The sequence below is a fragment of the Zerene cesonia genome, chromosome 29 (genome assembly GCF_012273895.1).
Source record: "Zerene cesonia ecotype Mississippi chromosome 29, Zerene_cesonia_1.1, whole genome shotgun sequence".
Lineage (NCBI taxonomy): Eukaryota > Metazoa > Arthropoda > Insecta > Lepidoptera > Pieridae > Zerene > Zerene cesonia.
Window position 1 is genome coordinate 17,410 of NC_052130.1, and position 27,274 is coordinate 44,683.

The following is a 27,274-nucleotide window of genomic DNA, read 5'->3' on the forward strand; positions in this document are numbered from 1 at the left end:
ATTTCCCGTCCCTTAAGAGTACCACGCGTGGGCTTGTTGGCTTTTGAGAATATTTACGTTTTCATGTGAGTGAGTGGCAAAATAAAATAATATTTAATGTAGTATGTCATTTTATTTTTCATAAACATAAAAATACAAAATATACAAAGGTTTGACAGAGATCTCATTTTTTTATACAGATTTACAAGTATACCATTATTTTATAATTAAAATACAAACATGATTGGCAGTGATGTTGACGTAGACGATAAAACTAGATCAATATAAAAATAAAACTATTCACGGATCAACAGGGTTAGTACGAGTATATAAGGCACATTTTACAGAATTATCAAACTTTAAAAAAAGAAAATATAACAAAAAACTTTATTACTTATTGAAGTTACAACAATACAATATTCGTCAAAAATGGTAAGCACAAATCGAGCGTCAGCAAAATTTTGTTGCGAGATAATAACAAGATATTATGATAAGAAGGTAGATTGTCAAATCTGGATTTCAAAATCAATTGTTATTTAATTTTTGTCAGTTAGACCGTACTAGAATAGTCACAATCAATATGTGTGTGTAATCACTGAGCTGAGAGCATGCACACAAGCGCGAGCACCGACGAGAGGGCGAGTGCGTGTGTGTGCGCGTGCGTGTGTGCGTGCGAGCGCGCGATGTTGCGCCGATGGCGGTCCACTATGAAGATGCGCCCGCCCATGTCTGTAACATACGACATTACGTAACGAAAATTAATAATTTCTATCTATACATATTATAAAACATAAACCAGATCATTTCTGTACGTTTATTAAATTTTTAATATGGGTAATCGTTAACCGATATGTTTTATAGACCCAGGAACGGTAGCGTGAAATCCGCTATAAATAAATATAAGGTTCAAGCTATGGGTTACATTTATATAACTTGAGAAAGAAAGAGATAGGAAGAAAAGGATCGGTACCGAAGTGCGTGAAGGAGTGGTAGTAGACGAGGTCAGGCCACGTGGAGTTGGGAGTGACGGTGAGCTCGGCGGGCGGCGCGCGCGCGCAGCTCCAGCGCAGCGAGCGGTTGAAGGCGCGGAACGAGTCCCACGCGTCGCGCCGCCGGTCCGCGCCTGCGCACGCCGCGCGGGCCGTTAGTTACTGACATAGCGGTGAGTGCACGCGGACACACCGAGTTATTTAAATATCGTTTTCGATGATAACGTACATATATACGAATACAAAACTGTGAAAATATCATTGATTTTAGTTGTTAGCAGTAATTAGTTTCATGTATTAGTTTTTATATGAGGGATTGAGAAAAAAATCGGATCGGTATATGCCGGCTGCCAGAAGCTAGGAATGAATGAAATATAGAATTTAAGAAAACATTCAATAAGAAACTTTGTACGTCGTTTTATTGTTTTAACATTATTACATAATCAGTGTATGCGAGACTAAGAGTTCCATCGAGCACAAAATTTACTTTTCCATCTTCGTAAATATATGAACGGCCCTGTTGTCTGAGAGGATATTATTTCTAGTATGGTTTTTCGTATCCCATATGGTTTTCCCAGACAGCCAATAAAAGACATATTTTGTCTTCCAGTTTGTAAAACGAACTTAGAAAAACCTGCTCCACTTTCTAGCATGTGGTCTACTTATAATAATTTATCAATACTTTTATTGGATTTTGACATATATTTGAATTTTCGCACAATATAAGCATACAATTATAAAAGTTTTATTATTATTATTTTTTTTTTATGTGAGATTGTTGCACAAGTGGTATTATTTAATTAATTTAACATAATGTCTCCAGTTTAAATGTAACATGTATGTGATGTTGGTGGTCCAAAAATGAAATAAATAAATAAGAAAAGCGGCAGTCGCGTATTCACCGGGGTCGAGGTCGGCGCGGCAGAGCGGGCCGGCGGCGGCGGGGCTGAGGCGGCCGCGCCGCGTGTGGCGCGCGCCCGCCAGCACGCGCGCCGCGCGCTGCTCGCCGTCCGCCAGCCGCTCCAGCCCGCCGTGCGGCTCGCTCGTCAGCACCAGCGGGTGGTACAGCGTGGCCGAGTGCGGGTCGTCGCCCGTCCACACCTGCGAGCGGGAGGGGTGCGGTGAGTGGGTGCGCGGGGTACGGGGGGGTGAGGGGCGGGGGCGCTGTACGGCCGGCGCACACTCACGCGGAACGTGTAGGCGAGTCCGCGGCGCAGCTGCAGGTCGGGCGCGAGCTGGCCGTTGACGTAGAGCGCAGCGGCGGGCGCGGCGGGGCGGCGGGCGGCCAGGCCGCGCGCGCCGCCCGCGGGCCCGAGCCGCACGTCGAACACGCGCAGCGCCGGGTCGAACAGCGCGGCGCGCTCCCAGCCCGCCGGCGCCTTCTCGCTCGACCTGCGCAAACATCGTCAGCGCCGAATGACATCCTTCATACGGAAAAATTTTATTTTTTCTAGTTTAGATTTAATAAATAAATAACTGTAAGGCAAAAAAAATCTGTTTATGTAAGAATATTGAACCCAGCAGATTTTTTTTTTGTATCTGGTCAAAATTTCGCAAGAATACATGCTTAAAGATTTTACTTTATTATTATCATCATATCATTTACCATTTCAATAATTTTTTTTTATTAAGCGATTAAAACATTTTTTTTATGGTGTAAATATATAAGGCAATGTTAGCAAAGCCTTGAGAAACGGTGGAAGCTGCGCGACCGCACTCACATGACGAAGGGCACGCAGTCGGAGTCGGCGGCGGCGCGCGCCAGCACGAGCTGCACATCGGCGCGCGGGTACAGGCGGTGGAAGGCGGGCTCGCGCACGTGGTCCAGAGGGCCCACCGCCCACACCACAAACATCGACCGGTCCGTGCGCCACTCCTTGTCCATCTCCTCCGCTGCGACGTGAATTCACAATTTGTCAAACTGTCACTCGGTAATGGTAACGTCATCGGTTGGGCGACGGCGAGGCTGGCGCCGGGCACTCACAGGGCTGCAGCTGGCGGCGGAAGGAGACGACGGTGAGCCCGTCCTGGCGCGAGGCGCTGAACACCTGGTTGGCGTCGCTGCCGCCGATCCTCGCGTCGCGGCACACGCCGCGCCACTGGCCCAGCACCTGCACGCACTGCCATCGCCGCCTCTCATTAGGTACCACGTCGACGGAAATTAAATAGTTGTAATAGAAAGAAAGAAAGAAAGAAAGAAAATATTTTTAATCACAAATACAACTTACAATTAATACATTTTGAGAATAACAACAACAAAAAAATAAAAAAAATAAAAATAAAAATTACATTTTTTTACATTTGGAAGTATTTGTGATTGGGGGACTCCTCAGCATTTGCCTCTCCATATTAGTGGAGAGGCGCCGGTTTTCAGTAGCCCCCTCAACTGGCTACGCTTGGAGCACCAGAACGGTCTTTTGAGTGGGAAAATAGATAGCATAAACGTTATCATAATTTTGTGACAGGTGAATAAAGGTATAGACAATATTAACAATTCATAATATATACATAAAAAATTATACATAAGATACATACATACATAAGATAAAGAATTAGTTATAATTTTTGATTAAAAGGAAAAAAAAACAATATATATTATGTATCTATATATAAAAACGAAATATACATACACATATAAATATACATAATGATATGAGCGTATTACATTTAACGCTATTAGGGCTGGTTGAGAAATTCAGCAAGAACAACTTTTCTGTACTGATATTTAAAACTGTGCAGCGTTTTGCAATTTCTTGCAGGTGGAGGCAAATTATTCCAGCACCTAGTAGCGCTGTATGTGAAGCTTCCCCTGAAAGCCGCTGTGTAATTTCTGGGAATTGAGATTTTATACATAGACGTAATATTGAGGTAAATGCGTTTCTAAAACTTCTATTGCAGAAAAGTAGTGAATGAGAAAGTATGCTTATACGTAAATTTAAATCTGAAGCTCGCTCACGTCTCCAGTTGTCACAGTCGTATTCGACTTGAGCGCGTCGTATACGTATAAAAATAAAAATATGAAATTGATCGGTCAGCGCGATACCTTATGATTTCGAAATTCTTCACAACTTTTACTTGATTTGAACTTTAATTTCGTACTCACTTTTCCAAATTTATCTAAGATTACATATAAAAAATAAATAATAATTATGAGCTAGCGAAATCCGAGCAGCTATGAAGATATCGTCTTGTTTATGTACCATAAACCCATAAATGTGTGTGCAATCATAGTGAACATCATTTCGGCTCATTATGATCATCTAAATTTAAGAGATATTAAATGAGTTTTATCTCCGTCGAAGCAGCTCGCCCATCCCAACGAAGCGAGCGGAGGGCCACAAAAGCGTAAGAGCAAGGCGGCACGCACGGGCGCGGGGGCGGTGACGTTGTAGTCGGGCGCGTCCCCGCGCTGCAGCGCCGCGTCGAAGCTGGCCACGGCCACGTCGGCGCCCTCCATCTGCGAGCGGCTGTCCGACCCCGAGATGCCGAACGCCATGTACTCGTTCGCGCCGATCTGCGCAGAGCGCGGCCCGGTATTTATATATAATAACTATGTACTAATTAACAGGTTTTACCCCGAAACATTACATGTTAAGGTTGCATAAAGAATGTAAAAATAGAATTTTCATTTAACAGTTAAGTACTTTAAAACACTAAATTTATATGTATTTAAGGACGTTTTAAATAAATCTGCCTCCGGTACCAGAGCGAGTCAGTTATGGGTTACACGCGGGGTCTATTTTTGGACTTTTCTTTTTTGATAACTTAGTAGATCTTTGATATTGATACCAAAATAAGGCCAGTAACGAAACAATCCCTCAGAGTATTTTACCCAGTGCCTTGTGCACTAGAAATTCGAGGCTTCAAAAGTTACCTCTTGGAATTAAAACAATCCAGGATTATGACAAACAAGGATAATAGGAAAAGATTAGCTATTATATTGTGTAATAAACGAATAAATGTATAATAATTTTAAAATAATAATTATGAATAAATTTAGCTTTTTTACCATGCCAGCTAGTTGGATAGTGATCTGGTTGCCGAAAACTTCCCACGACACCTGCAAGTCGCGGTGGAGCTGCTTGCAGTGCGGCAGTTGGGACCTGTCATTCAATTGAAACATTTTCACTGTAACATATTTGATATGTAGGAGGACTTATATAAATAAAAAAAAGAGTAAAACATTTTTTTTACCAATTTTTACACTTATCACATACCTTCTACCTGTTTGTAGATGCGGTATTTTTGTTACACTTATTCATAATTATACAGACTCAAATTAAATTCTAGAAAAAAAAGACATCCACGTCCACAAGACACAGACAGGGCGCGCGGCTCCCACAGTGGGCGCGAGCGGGCGCGGCTCACCGGTGCGGGTGCAGGCGGCGCGCGGCGGGCGGCACGTTGAGCGCGTCGGGCAGCAGCGCGGCGGCGAGCGCGGCGCCGGCGCGCGGCTCCCACAGCGCCACCCAGTCCACGTCGAACACGGTGCGGCCGCCCGGCAGCCGCAGGCGCACGTCCGCGCCGCCGTACGAGCGCAGCGGCTCCAGGTACCCGTCCTCGTCGGGTATGACGGTGCCGCGCGCGGACGGCTGCGGCCCGACGCCCATCCAGAAGTACACCTCGTCGCTTCCCGCCTGGAAGTGGAACTCTGGGATGCTGGAAAATATTAACATAATGTGTGAGGTATATATAATCATACATACGTAACTCCGCACAGGGTTCAAAATATTAATGTGCGTATCTAGAAATGTATTACATAAATGTATGAATAAAATTTATGCCCGTTTATTATTATAATATAACTAATTTTAAAAAGTTTTTACGTGGTGATAGTTTTTTTTATATCAAGAATAAAAAGTGATCGTACATTTATAAAAATAATCATATTAACTTCAACTAAGAATAGGATCAATTCAATAAATTTAAATAAATTAATGATTAGCAATAGCAATATTAAAGTTAAGCAATAACATTTTTAATCAAATAAAATAAAAAAAACTTTCATTGACATGTAAAACGCATTTCCATGTAAATTCTATTTCTCAAATGACATTCGACAAATAAAAGTCATAGATCCTATTCTTAGCTGGCTCAAACTGCAGTCAGCAATATTGATAGAGCGAGTTACAGTATGGTGGAGGCGTCCTCGACAATGACGGGCTTGCTGGAGACGCGCTCCTGCGCGGCGGGCGCGGGCGTGAGCGGGGTGAGGGCGCGCGGCGCGGGCGCGGAGAACTCCTCGGGCACGTACACGTCGCCGAACGCGCTCTGCGACGCCAGGTCGTACACCGCGAACCACGTGATGCGCGACACGCGCTTGCCGTCCGGCAGCTTCAGCCGGATCTCCTCATTGTTGTACCGCTCCAGGATGTTCGTTCTGCAAACGTGTCGTATAGCTTTTCTGTTACACTGCACTATTAAATTCCTCTTGATAAAGTGCTTTGAAACACTTACACATTTTTAAAGGATTGTCAATTGCAATATGTTATATGTTTTAGTACACAAGAAAAAAAATTGTGTCACATCCTACACTAACAGGCAATTATTATAAGATTGTTTATTGTTTATTACTAATTCATACATCACAATGAATTCAATAATCTAATAGCACACTCACTTCCCGTACTGATCAGGCACAATAAAGCCAAGTGGCCCTGGTCGGCCTGAGTCCCCAGCCCAGAAGAAGGTGTCATCTCCTGTGCCATCATAGTTAAAGTCTACCAACAACAGTGTCCAATCATCCACTGCATACACATCACCAGACACCTAAAAGAAATATTTAATAAACATCAATATAGTTTCAGTTTTAAAAATAAAAACCACTTAATTCACTAACTCCATTTTGATTCCTATGATTTGGTTAGCAATATCATCATCAGGTGATAGAACATCATCGTCAAGAGGCAAAAAGATGTATAACTCAAATATAAAATATCAACAAATTCTATTTGTAGAAATCATAAGAATGAATGATATTTATTTTATTGGTGGAAGTTAAGCATATTTCATTGTGTAATCAATTTAGTTAAATATTGGAGAAATGCTGCTCAACAAATTTGGTACATTTTGAGAAATTAAAAATTAATAAACAATAACATAAATTATTCTTATGATAGCAAATAATATATTGCAGCAAGTTGAAAGTAGTTCTTAAAACATAATTAACTAATTTCTTCAGTGGATATTTCTTGGAATCTCAAATGACATTGATGCAGTTCTGCACTTTAATAAGTCTACATATTATCTTCTTTACTTGACAATTTAAATAATAAGAAATATTTGCATATTAAAGACATTTGATTGATTTTTTTTTATTTCATAAACAAAACATTAATACAATATCATAAGTGTAACGACATAACAATTTTCATCGGTGATAAAAGTAGTAGATTACTAGACTATTACCTATTTGTAAATAACATAGCTATGTTGTTGTGAACAAGAAATCCTAAAAGAGCAAACTCTGAGTCACAAAGAAGTTTCTATTATTTTACATTGAGCATTTACAATAAATGAAAGTAACTAAGTATGATTCATAATGTATATTTAATAATATTTTTAAGAGATTGCTTAAGTATTCAATTATGAATTTTAAAATATTGTATTTATAAGTTTCCTTACAACTGAGGAAACCAGTTTCTTTTTTAAGGTCATTTATCATAAGCTGGATTTGCTGTAATCAACTCCAAAATATTATATGTGATTGTTTCCTAAAGTAATGCAGCGCGTAGCGCGTTGAAATCTTTTATGAGCGACATACATTACGAGCTTTTAATTTAAGTTTTTTAATACATGCAGGCCTTGGTCATAGATAGAATCAAATAAGATGTTATTTACCTGGTGGTGATACGAATTGAGTTTTCCTATGTGTTTGCCTTTGTACGGACCTTCATCTTCCTCTTGGGATGAACAATCTGTAATATTATTGCAATTATTTAGTTAACGTTGTCACAATATTACAAAAGAGAAAGTATTATAAACTTTTAAAAGTTACTTATTTACCTTGCGTAATGAACACGAGAAAAATAAAACATATTCTATACATAATAAACAGACACTATTGTATGAAAATAAATTTTAAAATACATTAAATCACTTTAAATCATTTGTATAAGTTTATTGTTTAGAAACGCGTTTACTTCCGGTTATTTCACAACTTGACATGTCATTTCGAGTGAGCAGATTCTCAATCATTAATTGGCCGCGTATAGTAGTCGAGGCACTGGCTTGTGATTGGCTATTTCAAATGTAAAGTGTAAACCGGCCAATCACGGTTACTGCACTTTCACTTTTACTCAAATGTGTCACTGGAAGCAATCTGAAGGCTGTGTTTTTGGGCTGCCAGCATGACAAGCAGGTGCTACAGTAGAAAATAGTAGATTTTGTTGTTGATGTACACATATAATTTTACTTCTGATTTGTAATTAACATAAAGCTACTATTATATTTAATGGATTTTTTGTAGGTTGCAAAAATAAGTAAAATTCTTATAAAGTATAGTGATTAGTAAGTGAAGTCTAGTGTCCCCTAGTGGGGTATGGGGCAGATGATGTACATCGATTTTCTTTATAGACAAGCAGGTGATTAGGCTACTCTGTCTTGCCAGACCGAGACATTGGGCGTCCTCACCGCTAATCGAATCCAGGACCCATCGGTTGTTCACTTACGCGTTAACCATTGTACTAAGTAGGCGATCATAGTGGTTGGTCACAGTGATTATTTATTTTAATTATGTTATAAACAAAAAGTGGCACGGCAAAGAGCATTGTGGTAGTCGAGCATGCTTCGGCACGAATTGGGCCAGCTCGCACCGGGGAAGTACCACACCCCCACAGAAAACCGGCGTGAAATAGTGGCATGCCACTGTGTTTCGTACGGTGAGTGGGGGAGCCGGAGGCCCGTTTCCTTTTCCTCACCCATCCCAGTCCATTCCTCCTTTCCAGTCTTTAATCCTTTCCTATTCCCTTACCTCATTAAAACGAACAGCACATTCGTAGAGGCACTACCTTTGCGAATGTTCATGGGCGGCGGTGATCACTCACCATCAGGCGAACCACCAGCTCAGTAGCCCGCTATGACATAAAAAAAAGTGAATTTAATTTATTTATATCAATTAGGAGTTTAGAAAAAAAAAAATTAGAAATAACACAAAAGTAATACGATTATTACTATAATTTTTGTTCGTATTAATTTGTATATCAATATTAATAACTGAGAAAAAATGTCTAATTTAATTTACAGTTACTGACTTCGTGCATAGTTTGCAAACTTTAAATATAAATCTTAACACGCACATACAATGTTTCGAAGGATATAAATAAAGGAACCGAAGATTTCAGGGACAATATTATGTACATTTACAAGTTTGTGATTGAAATGTAGCAAGCGGAGGTAATTCTATTTGGCTAAGTCCAAAACGTTAGGCGATGAAATATTCATTTCATAATGTTTTCGATAAAGTTGAAAAATTTTATGGTTTCCAAGCGATAGTTATAATAATAATAAAATATTAAAAATTATAAAGAGCTTTGTTGTTAAACTTATTAGTTGAGTAAATCAATAAATCAATCATCGAATACTAAAACGATGCGCCGAAGCGGAATTGGCAATGTCGGAATTGAAATATGTTACGTTTAATTTGGGGATGACGCGAATACGCAAAAAAGACCCTAAGGTTGCTTCTTAAGATTGAATACACTTAGAATTCTACTTAATTTTCTCTTTCAAATTAATAGTGATGTTGATAGGAGAATAAACCTCGAAAAACTAAAAAAAAAGCAATATAGTGTAGATAAATAGTGTAGCGTCATTACATCTATATCTTTTGGTTGTAATATTATTGTATTACGCTTAGATGCTCGTCCCGGCCGGATATCAAGATTCCTGTTTTATCCCAAGGGAGCATTTTTAGCATAGTCGGGATAAAAAGTATGCTATCACCCAAGTCAGCTCATACTCTATACCAAATTTCATCAAAATCCGTTGAGTAGTTTCAGTGTAATTGACGGACAAACATCCAAACAAACAAACTTTAACATTTATAATATTGGTGTGATTTTTCGGGATACCTACCGTATATAATGTACTAGCGGTCTGCCCCGGCTTCGCCCGTGGTACATATATAGCCTATAGCCTTCCTCAATAAATGGGCTATGTAACACTGAAGGAACTTTTCAAATCAGACCACTAGTTCCTGAGATTAGTGCGTTCAAACAAACAAACAAATTGTTATAATATTAGTATAGATGTTGTACAGCTACTGCTGGTGCAGCGCGTGGCAGCGAGCGGCAGCTGCAGCGGCCCGCGGAGGAGTTGCGGCGCGCGCCCGCAACTCGCGAGTCGCAGGCGCAGACCGCAGAGCGCAGTCGCTACTCGGGTCCAAGCTTGCGCGGCCGCTCTAGACGCAGCGCAGTGAATTTATTTATTTATTTAGTGATATAAGCTCGCTGTAATGATTCTTGCGGCGACGCTTACGCTGCTGTTAGCTGTTGGTGAGTCTACAAATACGCCCGTATATACATTTTATTTTTATGAAAATATGGATTTAAACTGAATTATTTTCTGAGTTATACAGTTCTGCTAAATATTTGTTGTTTCAATGTATCCAATTTCTGTTTAGTTTTTTAATGTTACTTATAAATGTAACAAAAAATACCAATTGTCTCCGAATAGTTTTTGTTTAAATAGCTTTTTGCTGGAAACTCTACCAATTCTATTCAAAAAATAGAATTTAACGATTGCAACCTCATTATAAGACTAATACTGTAACAGATAAATTGTGAATCAGATATTGTACGGAATAATATTTGGAGGATATAATACCGCTGCTAAACAGTAAATATACCGTAAATGTGATGTTTTTCTCAAATGTTAACACACTCGGCACGTAAAACTTTCTTGTGAGTTAGACACGCGAGCCTCGTGATATTAACCTGGATATACGCAATCCTCTGGTCCGTTTGAACAGTTACATCGAAAGTTGACCCGTTGCCCTCCAAATTGTAATCTCGTTCACACGATAGAACCATTCCATGGACGAAGGTTAAAGAGGAGTGGAAAATCTATTAAATCTGTCTCTGACTGTGTTAGGGAAGCTGCGCTGGTAATGGCAATAACGCTCCTCATAATAATATAATTTTAGATAACAAATCTTTGGTATATCAAAAACTTTGGTCTATACTCTATGAAATGTCCTCAGTTATAATCACGTTGCCGAACTCTCAATCCAAACTGAAAAACTTTATGTTGGACTGTTATATCTTTTGTTGAACTTCTATAACGTATAGCTGACTGTCACTTTGTTACTCACGTTGAGTCTCTATGCAGTTTACAAACTTAGCATATAACTTTCCTTAAAAACCGTGCGGCCTATTTTTTTCGTTTTTTGTCGTTAGCATTATTTTTATTTAATTTTCCTCTTTATGAATTTCATATATTACGTAGCAATGCATTAAGTGGGATTCACAATTATAATAATCTTGTGAAGTATAATAAATGAGGCTCGATGTTTACTTATCCGTCATAAAATATTGTGTTTTCGTTAATTAGGGAAACAGCACTGCATGTTATTCCTCTGATAACTAGGTTATGCTCGCGACTTCGACCTCCAAAATAGGCTCTATCTACCAGCGAAAGTCCAGTAAAAATAGTTTAGAATATATCTATAAATCACATAAAATAATATTTTTAAATAGATTTTTTTTTGAGAAAAGAAATCGTTGCAGATTATTTTTGCAGAAGGAGAACAAAGTTTAAGAGTATTAACAGCAAATTTTATAAATTAGTAGTAACCTCCTGTGGACAGCCAATTATGATATGAAAGTATTGTTGAAGCATGCAATAACCTAACTTACATTTATTTAACTTTTTATCTATCTACGAATTTCTTGAAAAACCTTATTATCGACTTCCGATTTTCCCTAACAACAATTATTCTTTTTGTTTAATATTATTGATGATTTATTCTGTTTTTATTATCGTTATGAATATGTATTACCGGTTTTGTTTCAATTTATTATATTTATTTTCGGAAGCCCAATCAATCAATAAAATAAAGCTGAATTTACGCGGTTAGTCTGTTAAAAATATTTTTAATTTTGTATTAAAAAAATCAAAAACTAGTCCGAAGGAGTCGGTTACATACTAACATACAGGTAAAGCTAACAAAGCGTGTTTTGTTTGCATGTTAACTAAATTTCTAGAGCGTTATTGTAATATATAAAATGAAAAATGTTTCATTCTTAGTCTAATTTTTATACAAGACAACAATCATGTGTCTACTGTTGAGTTTTGTTGCGAAGGCTTTAGAGGTCAATAAACAGTTATAAACGTAAATAGATTTGACCTACAATATAAATACAACGAAATCATTGCAATTTAACCAGAATAATAAAAAATGAGTATGCGTTAATTTAAATAAACGCTAATGATGGTTCTCAGCACTAGTAGTAGATGAGTGACGTGCGTGGAGTGAAAGCTTTTCATCGAACATTGTTTTTAATAACAACCATGGGTTACTTTCACGAATAAATCGGTGTAGTTTGTTATTTGTATAGTGAAAAGATGAAATTTATCAAATGACCTGATATATCATCATCACTATATAGTATAAAAAAAAGCCGCTTTCTCGGTCCTTATGCTTTGAATGATTAAATCTTTAAAACTGCGCAACGGACTTTGATGTTTTTTTTAATAGACAGAGTGATTCAAGAGGAATGTTTTTATGTATAATAATATCTTTTAAACTGCTTCGAATTAACGTACTTGCAAAGTCGCGGGCAAAAGCTAGTTTAGTATAAAACACATAATTGAATCAATTCGTAGAGTGCTTTAGAATTTATAAGTGGGGATTTATCAATACAAATTATTCTATTAATTTTTTATTTATTTTCAATTATAATTAATTCTTCACTTTTAAGGAAATTGGTTCTTGCCCACTAAACTAAATTAGAAAAATGTCATAGTCGAAGTGGGAATTTTTATGCATCGGAGAAGCTACGATACCTCCACACAATTATGTAGTCGGCGTTAATTAGTAGCATGTAAGTGCTACTTCGTGTTGTACGACGGGTTGGGAAACCAGAGACTTGTATCCTTTCCTCACTGTTCCTTTCCCATTCCCTTATTACCGTCAGCAATCCCTTACTTATCTTTTACCCTTAACAATCTGGCAACGCATTTCCAGAGCTCTACAAATGTTCAAGTGATAGCTCCTATCAGCCGATCTCTTATCATCAGACAAACTACCTGCTCGATTACCCGCTATGATATAAAAAATACGAAGTGAATATATTTATTACAATATAAAACATATCATACAACAAACATGAAAGCTAGTCGACCTCCAGTCGGAAACCATAATATAATTCACTGCAATATAGTATATAGTATCTTATTTATTATGCTCTAGCCTGGACTTGGTATGTTTTGCTACTCGAAGATTACATTAATAAGAAGGTTATGTGCCAGCAAGTTTCAAGGGAGTGCTTTATTAATTTGTCTGAGTGCTTAACCTATGCAAGTTTTGTTTGGTCGTGCGGGGCATAGTGGCATCTATTTTACGTTAAGATGGGAGCACATTTATTCCTATTTTACGGGATAATTTCGAATGCGTATCTATGAAATTGTTTTCGTTCAAAGCGCCGTATATCTGATTTGATAGTAATGTTCGTAAATATATTGACTGCAACACTTGAATAACCATCGTTTTCTATTTTGATTAGGATTTGAAGATTTTCCTGTACGTCATTTGCAGTAGTTTTGGTTTAGTTAACCGATTTTGATATACCTTTGTACTAACAATTAAAAATAGACAATTGGCATAATCTTAAGCGTGATGGGTTACTTCTCTTTCATATAATTCTTAGTGTATGAACACTTCAGATAGCCCTTAAGCACCAGGGATACAAGAACATAATACAGTTATCGGTTATATAATTCCCAGAGGCGCCATCGCCCCAGGCAGCCCCAGTGCCCAGACTGCACTTTGACATTAAGCTATTGGAAGCCGTTTTCACGAGTTGCCCAACTACCTCGGTTACGTTTTCGTTAGGTGAGATGAAAGTCACTTGCAATTACTGTTAATACAACACGTTAGAAAGCAGTAAAAATCAATTGTAGCCGACGGGGATAAATACCTCTAATTAAATCTGTTAACTAACATTCTATAATATTTATAATTCTTATATAATTTCGCGTTCGCTTCAATTTCTCTAACATTGATTTTTTAAAAGTTTATTTATTTAACTTATTAATAAGATTGTACAAGCAAGAATTATAATAAAGATGCAAAAGAAAGTGTACAATTTTAATCATAAAAAACAAACCGGGACATTGTAATATTGCTGCTTGCTGTAACTTAGTCATCATTCACCCCAAATATATGTATCTATTATTATTGCTATCCATCTAATATTTTAGTTCGTATAGCGCCGTACATTCCGATCATTTACTAACTGTGGGCATTTTATTAGCCACTAATAAAATACGCAAACATTGTATTATTTACCGAGGAATGTTTGTTAAACGATTCTTAGCAACTGTTTAGATATCTCTGCTGTGTTTGTCCACAAACAGCATTGTGTGAGCTGCAACATTAAAAATAAAGACAATACGAATAGAATTAGATGCGACTGAGCAGCGAGCATATTTCACATTTTATGTTTTGTGTAAATGTCAGCGTATGCTAATCATAACGATATCAGGGTCTATGTCATAAGCTTACAGAAATATTTTAGCTTGTTAAGTAGTCAATTGTCTTGATTATATTTTAACAAAGACTGCGAGGGATTTAGTTTTCTCTTTGTGTTTTCACATGTTCTTTTTACTGATATTCTTTGTACTATTCTTCGGCTTCTCAATTCGTAACAGTTTCTTTTCAATGTTTTTCAACGTACAGGTTCGGTCAGGATTTCGACCGATTTATGAAGCTTTTTTGTTCTCGTTTGGAAAAATACGATGGTCCTTCTGGTGGTAGCTTACCTGAGGACGACTGTATCTGAGGTAGGTTGTGGGGACTAAATAGAGGTTATTTAGGTCGAAGAGGAAACGTAACATTTAGAACGCAAATATGTACATAATATCACGTTCAGAACCCGCTGCATCCCTTGGCGTGGCCCACGACGCCGGCGCCAACATTACTCGCTGGGCACTTTTTGTTCGTCTCTCGTTCGAACCAGTCTCGACGGGCACATTTCACAAGCGAACGCTTTTGGCAACACCTCCCCTCGCCCCCTCGCCCCCCCCTCATCTCGCCCCTCAACTCCCTCTCCACTCACACCTCGCTATATTGAGGTTAATCGCGTTTACGAGATTCAACCATTAACCCTATTTTGTGCATTTTAATGATAAACCAATAATTTTACAGCGACTATTGGTATTTGGCGCCGGTGTATAACTGCGGATAAATGGGATTGTTTTAATGGTTCGGTGGGGAACTATAATAGAGCCGCTTAACGCCAGTGTCGAGTGCATAGTTTGTACTCTCCATTAGATATGATTGATGTGTGATATATAATAACGGATTATCTATAAACCACTTTAAGGTTTGTCGTTCTTTTCCGAACATGGCATATTTGTATTGTAAATATTAATTGACCTAAGTTAAGAAATCCCCAGTTACTCCAAGTGACAATAGCGAACGTCATCGATGTGACGTGTTGGGTCTTATGTGGAAATCATAAAACACAAATCATCAAATACACTCGAACTAAAAATAGAAATAGAAATCTCGCAACGCTTTGATGGCTTCCGTACTTAGCGCTACGTTTGATTATAACTTGATCCACAATTTTATAATCGTAATATCTCAATCTAGTACTGTATGTGTATTCTATTCTCCTAGAAAACTATTACAGACAACTGTCAGTGCATAAGTTCAGAGCTACTACCATAGATATAAGAAACTTGGAGAAACTTTTAACTGTACAACGAGTTATATTCGAGTGTAGTAATATTAAATAGCAGCGAAGAATGTCGTGACACCACTCGACGACATAACGACGTAGCGAGATGATATCACAGTCGAATTATCAGATAGATCAAGTTAACGGTTACACGCGTCGTGCGAGCCGCGTCGCCACCCGACCGAGACGATCGCGGTTCACACTGTGTCGGTACGATATTCTATCGTGTGTTGCATAACCTAAAAAGCTAGTGTGTCGTGTACACTTAATGCTTCTCGACTATGACAAATGATTGTAATTTTGCACGACGGTGCCGCAGGTTGAGCATTAAGCTCTGCTTAGCTCCGGCTAAACGGTGTGAAATGTCAGGAAATCAATTTCAAGTTTCTAAAATTAACAGTAACGATAAAAATAACAGTGAAACATTTCATCTGGTACTCAATAAAATTAATTATTACTATTACCTAATATAATTGATATAATTATAATAAGGACATACTACTAAGGAAATATTACTAGATATTGATTTAGACTACCTATAAAGTTATCGTCCCGTTAATCTTTTAACGATACTTGATAAGATGCATCGAGAGCGTTATTCGGTCGCATTCTGTCGGCGAATAATATTGTTATCCATTGCTGGTCGACACGCGTAGACTCTGCACCTGTATACGTCTGCGCAAGCAATGTATTAGACCAGTACAGTTTAGTAGGTCACAAGGCAACGGTACCCGGACCGGTCCTCTCAATATTCAAACTATGCAATTTTCTGCAAACTATTGAAGCGAAACGATAATATTATATCACTGATATTATTCGATATAATATTTGAATCACTTTGTCGCTTCCGATGTTATTGGTATTTCAGTTTGCTTATTGTTTATTTATAACATTATACGCGGATGTTTCATATTTAGTGCAAAAAACAGTGAATTAATTATTAATATTATCTGAGTAGTGTGTTGCCTTTAGAACACGTTTGACGTGTTGATTCATAAGTCATATTGAATGAAACACCTTTGAATACACAATGTTTGTTTTGGTTTGAGTTTTAAAATATTGTTTATAAAAATGATTTAAAACCCGATATGCATACGCATCCAACACAATAAAATGGGCACAAAATGGCTGCAATCATTTCTGAAAAAAATATAAGTCGCCCAGCTCTCACCTTCCACTTTATGTAAATGTTAATTATTATTAATCGGTGAAATTAGGCTTTTCGCTATTTAATTTGATTTATAATTATTTATGAAATTACAATATTCATATTGGTAAATATTAATATTCACCTGTAATGTTGTTAATTAATTACTCACTAATTACTGATTACTGCGTAATAGGAAATGTACATTGTATCTACATATGCTATGATTTCTCGTGATGGTATGTATATAATTACAAGTATACTTATTACAAAGCTTTTAGTAAATTATGTGTTTAAAATCTTATGAGATCGATAATTTTCATTTATTGGTTTACTGCATTCTATTAATACTAGCATATTTGGCTCATGCGTTCAAAGTAGGTGTTATTGTGCCACGGAATTATAATGATCTGAACATTTGTACAAAACTATCAATGCAAAGTTATTTGCATCATAATCTTTCACATCTTTTAGCAGTTCAATTATCTATACTAATATTATAAAGCTGAAGAGTCTGTTGTTTATTTGTTTGAACCCACTAATATCAGGAACCACTGGTTTGTTGCTCTTTCACGCAAAGACTACTGAACCGATTGCAATGAAATTTGAAACGTAGATAGCTGAACAACTGGATAACATATAGACAACCTTTTATTCCGATATTCTTATGGGATACGGATTTATGCGTGTGAAACCGCGAGGCGCAGCTAGTTTTTCATAATGTCATTAATGAATTAAATTATTTCATCGTATCTTTATTTATTTACATATATTTAACAATGGTTGTTGTTTGGTTCTTTATAAATACGAAGTAACAATGCGCGGCGGTCTATTGTCGGTGGTAGCGGACGGTCGAAGGTTGGCTGCAAATCTTTGTTTTGTTTGCAAACGATTCCGTAAGGTTAACTAGTTTTTTGAAGCCCTCATATAGTTGGCTAATAATGTGAGTCGTCAGTAATTCCGGCCTTTGCCAAAACTCTAAATAATTTGCAACCGTTAACGATATATAAAACTGGCTTTAACTGAATGCGATTGTGTAACTGATGCGAGAATCAAGCCTATCCGCTCATCGATTCTTAGTAAATTAAATTCAAATCAAAATATAAGGCTCTTAGAAACACTAACGCTTAACCTGTTCTAGGTTTTCCTAATTATTTATGTAGTTTGTCCATAAGCAGATGAAGATGACATTCTATGTGTTTTATTCATAATTGTGATTATTTATTCTATTAGCCTCACTATTTATAAAAAATGTGTAAGTTTGTTTATTTGTTTGTGTTTCATGGAGCGATTCTTTGATAATAGGATTTCAGTGTCTGGAGTTGGGAGGCTAAGGAGTGTACATAGGCTAGTTTTGACCGCAGTGTATCATCTTATTTCCTTTCACTCCGCAGGCAAAGCCGCGGGGAGGAAATTAGAATTATTTATAAAAGTATTGCAATCGTCTTATAGCAAACATCAATGTGAAAATCTGTGTTTAAAGACAAGCGTCACTAGTACACTATAGCGCCTTGTCTTATAACTTAGTTTCCGAGACACTTTTCAATCGCATTTTTCAATTCTCAGCGACTCGTTCCCTTTAATGTCTTTTAAACGACATCGACTTTATTGTAAGTTAGTGTCGACAATGAAATATTACGTGGAGTTCGTCCTCGTAATATTTTATTTTATTTTATTTTTGCATTACGAAATGATTGCTTCTTTACAACACCCACGTTTAACATACGCTTGATTGCGTGGATGTAATGCAATTGGTGCGACTGTGTTAGAAGCTAAAAAAATAGATATAGTTTCTGAGTGTTATTGCACCCTTTAGGATAGTTATTGAATCACCTACAGATTGGCCATATAGCCTGTAGGATAGGCATTAAGTGCAATAAGATATATTATTATAGGTGAGCTCTAGATATAGTAGTAAACCCGATAGTTTGATTTTTTTCGTCTATAACACGGTTTATACATATTATACTTACAATAACACTTTAAGCAAGCTCATAGCTATATTTTCAGCATTGGTTCAGTTCGCCCTTCATACCTTATGTTTTTATTTATATTGCATAGAGTTTACAGTTCACAGTTGAATGTATTCTATTATAAAATCAAGCAATATCTAGGTCGAGAAAAACTTTAAAAACATTTAAAGCTGTAATCGTAAATTCGTTTATCGCCATTAGCGCTTCATAATTATAAAAATTTATGAATATTTTGGCACGTAGAGCTAATATTACGTCTTCTGATTACTTTGGTAATTATATTTTTCCTAAATTCGTTGAGTATGAAACATCGTAGGTTATAAGATGAACTCATTATTTTATTTTTTGTTGGCCAAATTACCTTACGCTGTAATATTCAACATCTTTTTATATAGATATTATATTCTAATAGATTTTGCTCTTAATGTGCTATTAGTTAATTTTGTAAGTTATTTGTTGGGTAATATCTACAATCTTACTTCGCGAAACTTTGCTCATAAAAAGAATAGTTTTTAGTGACATACATATGACCAAATGATTTGATGCAATATATTTTAGGGTTGTGATATAACCTGAAGGTTTAGCATAACGATAGAAGAGTGAGTGACAGCGGCAGATAGGGCGCGGTCGAGGGCCGCGACAGGTATGCCCTTTGTGGGACAATGAATGTCTTTGTGTGACCCTCACGACCTCCGAATTACTGAAATACTTTCTCTTTAATTATTCGCGACGTTAAACTGATGCTGCGACTTCTGTATGCTATTACGTAACAGATGATTATCTTTTGTAATATTTTTTAACGAAATTATGAGTTTGAACTTTTAAAGTCGAATTATATTTAGAAATTCAATGATAGCAAACGATTAATAAAAAGCGAATAGAACTTAAGTTTTGTAGCTTAAATATTAAAGGCTTTCTCAATATCGTATACTTTAACTCATTATACGAGTAAGTCCTTGATGAAGCTTTGAAGAAAGTACACACTTTCTTCTTCTTTCTTCACGCTAAATGGATGTGATATTATACAAATGAAGCATTCCCACGATATGCTCGTATGGCACAAAGTGGAACAATGGTGGGCATCCATAACCGTTGGGCAACACTGTGGGAGCTGCAACACCTGATGCAATAGCATCTACATGCAATGTTCAAATTGTGATATTTCGAGACCTCACTCAATTGAACTTTTTATTAACGCATTTAATGACTTATACATGCATTTGAAGTGCTGTGTTATTGGCAATTCGGCGTATTAACGATAGTTATCGATTACCTAACACGATTTTGTTTGACTTTCAAATTGAAGGCACACTTAGATAACAGAAACAGATTTTAGATCAATCAGACTTTAAGGATTACGACACAATTAACATTTTTCTACTTCAGATATATCATATTACTTTAATGTCAAGTGAAATGTTTTCAGTATTACTTTTCAGCGACGAATGAACAAAGTTTGTACCCGAAAAACTGTGGCACATTATACCCTTACACAGAAGACAGCGAGATAACATATTCATATTACGTTTTCACGTTTCGCAGAAGCTGTGACGTGAAAGCACATTTAACTAATCATTCTCTTTACATCTCACATTTAAGGATGACATCGTAATTGATGCGAATTTATATGTGCGTTAATCCTTTGATGATATGAAATACGAATTTAAATTTTCTATTTCATAAAATTAAATAGGAAAACATTGAATGCATCCTTGTAAAATATCATATTAAAGGAATAAAATAAATGTGATCTGAACACGCAAAGTCTTATTTGTATTCATATTGGATGCTTAGTCTGAAAGCTCTTCAGATAGTAAATACTAAATAGAAAAGTTCGCGACACAGCATCGGCAGTGTGGAGACCAACTTACCCGTTTATAAGTTGTGTGATCTGACCGCGTCGCGACCATGACGCGTAACTTCGCTATGGATGCATTTACGGTATTCAGCGACTTTTATGATATTATATTTGTAAGTAGAAGTTACAAATAGTTGTAGGTTAGAGATCATACAGATATATTTTGTAGAGGGCAAATTTGATGACATGTGGAAAATGTTTTATATGCTAAGGAATATACTACTACTTCATAATACACATGATTATTTTTTTATGCTATAAATGGGCAACTGAGCTGGTGATTTGCCTGATGTAAGCGATCTCCACCGCCAATGTACATTCGCAGAGATTTCGCCTCCGCAAATGCGCATCCCGCTTTTAAGGGGAAAGATTATCTCAGAAAGGATTGACGACTGGAAAGAAGGAATAGACTCGGAAGGGTGAGGAAAACGGTCTCCGGCTCCTCCCCGCACCGTACGAATCAGAGAAGCATGCTTCTATTTCACGGTTTTCTGTGGGGTACCGTATACTTATATAGGGTACCCCGGTGCGAACTGGCCCAACACCTGTACCCACAGGCAATTGACATTCAAAAATTAACGCACTAGTATATCTGTCCAGTATTGAAGGTTAGGTATATACGATTTGTGGATATAATGCCATTATGTGCGGGTACATTTATATTGTGCCAGTCATGTCTTAGTCTCACGATACAAAAAGGAAACCTATTGTCATATTTTGTACACGATTCTTTAATCCAGCCTTCCTTTGAGAAGTTTCTTATTGTGTTTATGATGTCTTCAATTACGAGTCAGACAATTAATGTACTTAAATATTTCGATATTTCTGTTGAATGGTTATTAAAATACGTTTACGTTTCAGCCTTTATGCAAGTTACAAAATGATGCTTTGGAAAAATAAGGAGTATAATGTCGCATTTGTATTTTTTACTTACCTCGCAAAACATTACTCCGACGGTAAACCGCTGAAAAAAATACATGTACGTGCTTTTTTCCTTTTAGTTGACGCTGCATAATATTTATAATGTTCCACGTGACAATACTATCTAGTGCTTTACATAGCTCGTTTACCCGCCGGTGAGCCAGAGGGTCTCCCGCGGCGCGTCTCGTGTTACTAATTAGATGATTGCTGATATTTTATTTACCATCGATCCCATTTCGCTCGCACACCTGATCTGTGATCTCATACCTCATCATCGCTAAATTTAATTATTTGGTAGACCACAGGTGTTGTTTTTATTAAAGCACTTAAATATAGGCAGCGTCCATTCGTGAAGTGATAAATATTTATTACTCAAGCCGTGACTTTTCATTCATTCAAAGCATTAGTTTTTGCAAAATGTAATTTCATCATTCTTGTTAATAGCTATTTCTTCATATTTATGATGTGAAGTAAAAAAGTGTATTTTCTAAATCAGTTCTCATTATGCGTTCTCTTGCTGTCACTAATGTAATGATATTTATTAATATGGACTTTAACACATCTGCTGATGAAAACTTGTCATTGAGATAAATTTTAAAAGTCCCATGTTAATGGCCGCCGTAATCAGTATGTAAACACACTGTACCGTTTGCATCGCATTACTCTGAGGCGGGAAATGAACGAATTAAAATAATTTAAGCATGAAAGTTTACGAGATAACATCTCGCGGGTCGCCCTCTGCGCTACGCCGTGTTCGCTGCTCTAGTAATGCTACGTTTTATTTTTATGATCGTTATTAATGGTTAGCTATTTCTTCTTAATGACACTATCTTGTTAAACAGTTTGTATTCTGTAGAACTATTCATAGAAATGGAATTACTCGGTTCTTGCATTAATGTGTTATTATTTTAGCTTTAAAGTAGAATACTCTACATTCAAGAATTAACAAATAATAATAATAATTTGAATATTAATTTTTGAATCATTTATTTGATTATATTCTCATGTTTTTATATCTAGTTATTCTTATAATGCAGACAATATTTCTTTCTACCTAAGTACTTGAATCAATTGATGTATTATTTGTGTTATTGCTTGGACTCTAAAACTGTGCTTGTAGCGGAATTGGAAGTGCAATTAAATTATCAATGTCTAAATAATGGTTGAATTAGATAATCCAAGTTAATCATGTGCAGGACATCAGGAAATTTTTCGACAATCCATTATATACTTATACAACAGCGTTATTATCTTCGCGAGCAGCGTCTAAGACGTTACAGAAGAGGAAAATTAAGTAACAGTACTCAAACTAAACGGTTGACATTTATTAAAATTGCACATGCATTGCGTTGTGAATGATGACGTAACGCAAGCAATTATGAGCGCTAAGATAGAGTTGCGGGGGTGTGGGGGGTGGTAGCGGGGACCGGCGGGGGAGGGAGGACAAAAATGCGTAGAAAGCGAGAGCAAGTGGAAAGTGATGCGACAGAGACGTGCAGGCGCGCTGCATGTGCTGCATTGTGTCAGTGCAGATTCTAAGCGGTGCGGCGCGGCGTGGTGGGAGCAGAGATGTGTCTACTATTATAATAGCAATGAAACGGATTTAAAAATAATTTTTCTAGATAATTAGAACCATAACATTGTTATTGAATTTTTTAATTTATCTATTTTACATTCGTCGTCGTTCGCGGTAACTTCAGAGGACATTGGCTTTACTTATGTTATAACTCTGCAATGTTACGTTACATTTTGCTCTACAACAGGATGCGTGGTCGGAAAAAATTACTTCACCTATAACAACTAAACTCTAACAGTATGTACCTACTCCAATATATTATCCAAAAAATTGTTTGTTTGTACATATGCGATATTGGGTTGTTATTATTTTCTGAAATTTCTTTGGCACCCATTTCATTCCAAAAGTTTCAATCTTAAAGAACAAAAAATTGATGAATAATAAAACTGTTTAATAAGAGATCAACGTATTGTGCGGAGTTGCTCATACGCCACTGGTTAATAAACACATATTATATAGTCGTATGGCAGTGTACGAGATAGAGGAGTGTAATGCGCCAGCTGATGCCGCGCAGAATGTTCTCACGAACAACTTATCGATCAATCAGAGAGCAGTGAAAGTGTAGTTGATCATCGGAAAGTAAATCGACTGTCACTGGTTTCATCTGATTTAATTGCTTTCTAAGATTCGGTCGTTACAATGCGTTAGTTTTTATTATTTGCACTTAAAATTTAGGAATTTGTTCCGCAGAGGTCTTTTATATTAGACATTTATTGCAAATGGCGATGAGCATCGGGTGAAGATATTTTACTTTTTATTATGTACGTTTACTAATTTAATACATCGTAAGAAAATTCATATATCCTAATCATAGTTCGACATAAATCTCGTCACTCTAAAGAGCATTGAAACATCCAGAAGTTTCGAGAAGCTTCCACGTGTGATCCGGTTCGTTAGCAGCCATTCAAGGGTCGGTTGTACGCTCCAGCGGGGATTTGATGCATATTTGCATTTTTACAAGGCGCAAATTATGACTGAAGAGTTGGCTTTAGATTACAATTATATATAATTGTAACACTATAGTGTTATTGAATAATAAAGACGAATTTATATTATTATCATTTTTTTAGTGTAATACGTGAGAGTCGATAGTTGTTTATGAGTACGCCTATAATATCCTTAAATAGGCCCAATGTCTGCTGACTGCTAGACTAACGAAATCTTGACTTCTCTTGCTCAATATATCCGCAATTTTAAATCAAAATCAAGTATTTATTTACGTTGCTTGATTGCCTTAGAGGTTTATATCATTGCACAAAATTTCATGTCGCTTTAATATCATTTAACGCATACAGTGCTGTCATCCTTACTAATACAAGCAAAAGTATGTCATTGTAATAATAAATATTGTATTATTCATGTCTCATATGATTAGTGCTCTAGAAAAAATTTATTAATTAACAGGACAGCAGAATAGACAATAGAGTGACAAGTCCATCTAGGTTCAATGCTCAGCGTTCACAAATCAATAATAATCGGTTGCCAATTGATCACTTCTCAGCGACGCTTGTCGGAGAACACAGCGCGGGTCACTAATTGCTAGACGGTGTTACAATTTTCCCTCCAATTCCTGCTCAGTTCTCGCTTTATCAATTTTCAGCTTTGACTTTGAACAATCAGCGTTGAATATTCTAAAGTAATAATTCCTTATTTCAAATCAACTGCTGCATACTTCGAGTACGAGAGATACTTAGTCGTTTATCTCTTTTAGGATTTACTAATTCTCCGCCCGCGGATGCGCCTGCGCGGTCATAAATGATTAATTCTCATGGAAATGAGATGGTTTACAAAAAAAAAATACGATTTGTTTCCTCCGTTGTGACCTAAGAATAATATTATAAGTAGCGATGGTAATTTGTTCAACTATGACAGTATAGTGCACAAGAAAATAGCAATATCTTTTTTTTTATGTCATAGCGGGCAACTGAGCTGGTGGTTCGCGTGATGGTAAACGATCACCACCGCTCATGAACATTCGCAGAGGTTCAGACCTCTGAGAATGCGCTGCCCGCTTTTAAGGGATATGGGATATGGAAAGGATTGATGACAGGAAAGAAGGAATGGACTGGGAAGGGCCAGGAGAAGGAAATAGGCCTCCATCTTTATCATCAAATTCGATATCCTATGTAAAATTTAAGATATGTACTAAAATCCCGGCCATTTATTAGTATACTACATCATATCGCCTAGACCTACAAAATATTTATCTCTATGCGCTTCTATAACATTCCATTTACAAAGAAACTCAGCTAGAACTAGCGGTGGTGCGGGTCTATAAAGTTAAACAAGATCGCCAGAGTTAGAATGACCAGCGAGCTATTATCGTGGGCTGCTCGGGGTATAAAAGTTGCCCGTTCAGCCCCCATTAGCCGCAAGAAGCGACACGCGGCGCTAACAACACGGCTTATGATGGATAATGGAACTTGCTCAACCAGCTCATGTGTGGCCTCTCATATTTATTTATTCTAGACTTCTATTTTGCTGCGAGTTATAATACATCCGAAAGTTTGGGATGTAATGTTTGTCGTGGTCTGTTGCTCATTTATACAAGAACAAGCAGCTTGATTTCATCGAAATTTAAATAAGTTTTGTATATATCTCAGTATAACAGGTATATAATATTAACTTATGATCGGACCACCAGGGATTCAAGTCAGTCAGGGTGCTTATGTGCGGCGTGGTTCGTTTTACACCAGGCGACACGTCTCCTCGTTGCTAGTCAATACCATTAAAAAAATACTCTGTCTGGTCTGGTCACACTATTTGATTTATAAAATTTTTATTGAGGTAGAAATTTAGGTTGAAATTTCACATATACCTACTGGATATCTTACTGCTAAGACAAGTAATTTATATCAGTCCAAAATAACTAACACAACTTAAAATAATAAAACCATAGGAAGACAAGTGCATGCTTTTCTTTCAATAATTCGTAGTATTGCTATTCCACTACTGTGTGCGGCAGACATTATGTTTAATGATTTTTTGTCATTGCATAAAGCGAGAAGTCATTTGAAGTTACATAATTCTTTGTTCACTTCTCTTACAAAGACAATGGTGATTTTTTTTTCGAGTGCATTTATATATTAAGGAAATAGCTATTAAGTTGTTATCTAGAACAATATGTAATATATGCGTAGGTTGAGTGTCGAAATAAATAATATTAATCCACGAACTGGTTGTGACTGGAACGCATAAATCTTTCGCTTTCAGTTCGGTAGATAATCATTTCTTACATAATACTTCAATAAATGGATAAAAAAACACTTCATTAGGTTATCTTTTAAACATTCAAATTTTTGTACCTTATTAAAACCTGGTTACTATTGCAGCTTTGGCATTTAACGTTTATTTGCCATTCTTTGTTCTTGCTTGATGAGAAAATTTTCAAACATTATGTTCATTCAATATTCCATTGTACAACATTGTCTTATAATACAACAGGCAAGAGGCAAATTTCAGTATATTCTGCAATCACTACTTTGCGTTTACTTAATTCCATATTACCCTCAAGTCTCCCCATTTCCCTCAGCTCGCAAACGACGCGACTGCTACCGCCGGTGCCTTGCAATAGATACATTAGCCGTGTTCAATTAGTTCTCACAGCAAAACAATATAATGGGATCAGTCACAATAGCGTCGTATAGCTTGGCGTCTACATGATTTATTGTTAACCTTTAGAAAGGTTAGCCTTGATACACTTATCTCGAGCACGCAATACTAGGCTGTAGTGCAACTGTATAAAGGTTAGAGTTGTCGGAAGTCGTGTGAGAAGTGACAGTATTTTTCTGTGACCATTTAAGGCACGTCACTTTCTTGAGAGCACTTTCGTTCCACGTAACAGCGCGCCTCAAGAGTGCAGGAACGTTATGTACGTAATGATCGTTATGTACTGCCTATATCGTACTTTGAGCTTCTGACTTGG

General features: G+C 36.9%; 2 protein-coding genes across 4 annotated transcripts in view; one reads left to right on the forward strand and one right to left on the reverse strand.

The window, feature by feature from the left end:
• Positions 1-526: 526 nt before the first annotated feature.
• LOC119837828 (protein Skeletor, isoforms B/C) lies at positions 527-8,144 on the reverse strand. Its single transcript, XM_038363601.1, has 13 exons — positions 7,974-8,144; positions 7,809-7,885; positions 6,589-6,737; positions 6,100-6,348; positions 5,337-5,627; positions 4,978-5,071; positions 4,336-4,482; positions 2,953-3,088; positions 2,690-2,861; positions 2,156-2,360; positions 1,871-2,069; positions 950-1,102; positions 527-708 (listed from the first exon to the last, which is right to left on the reverse strand). Exons 1-13 carry the CDS (start codon positions 8,014-8,016, stop codon positions 572-574), a joined length of 2,052 nt encoding a protein of 683 aa, XP_038219529.1. The 5' UTR covers positions 8,017-8,144; the 3' UTR covers positions 527-571.
• Positions 8,145-10,307: 2,163 nt separating this feature from the next.
• The window catches only part of LOC119837915 (protein Skeletor, isoforms B/C), a 56,780-nt gene continuing 39,813 nt past the window's right edge, over positions 10,308-27,274 (forward strand). For 2 of the 3 annotated variants that reach the window (XM_038363703.1, XM_038363704.1), the window contains exon 1: positions 10,309-10,462. In XM_038363703.1, coding sequence (XP_038219631.1) covers positions 10,423-10,462 — 40 coding nt within the window. In that variant the 5' untranslated portion in view covers positions 10,309-10,422. Of the gene's footprint in view, positions 10,463-27,274 lie in introns of all 3 variants that reach the window. The other variant, XM_038363705.1, reaches the window with a different exon arrangement.

What these genes read in the sequence shown, in the direction of transcription:
- LOC119837828 (XM_038363601.1), bottom strand. Translation starts at nt 8,016, where the DNA reads ATGTATAGAATATGTTTTATTTTTCTCGTGTTCATTACGCAAG. An exon ending in TCTCGTGTTCATTACGCAAG is followed by an intron (nt 7,886 to 7,973) that starts GTAAATAAGTAA and finishes ATAATATTACAG; the next exon opens with ATTGTTCATCCCAAGAGGAA. An exon ending in GACTGCGTGCCCTTCGTCAT is followed by an intron (nt 2,361 to 2,689) that starts GTGAGTGCGGTC and finishes ATGTTTGCGCAG; the next exon opens with GTCGAGCGAGAAGGCGCCGG.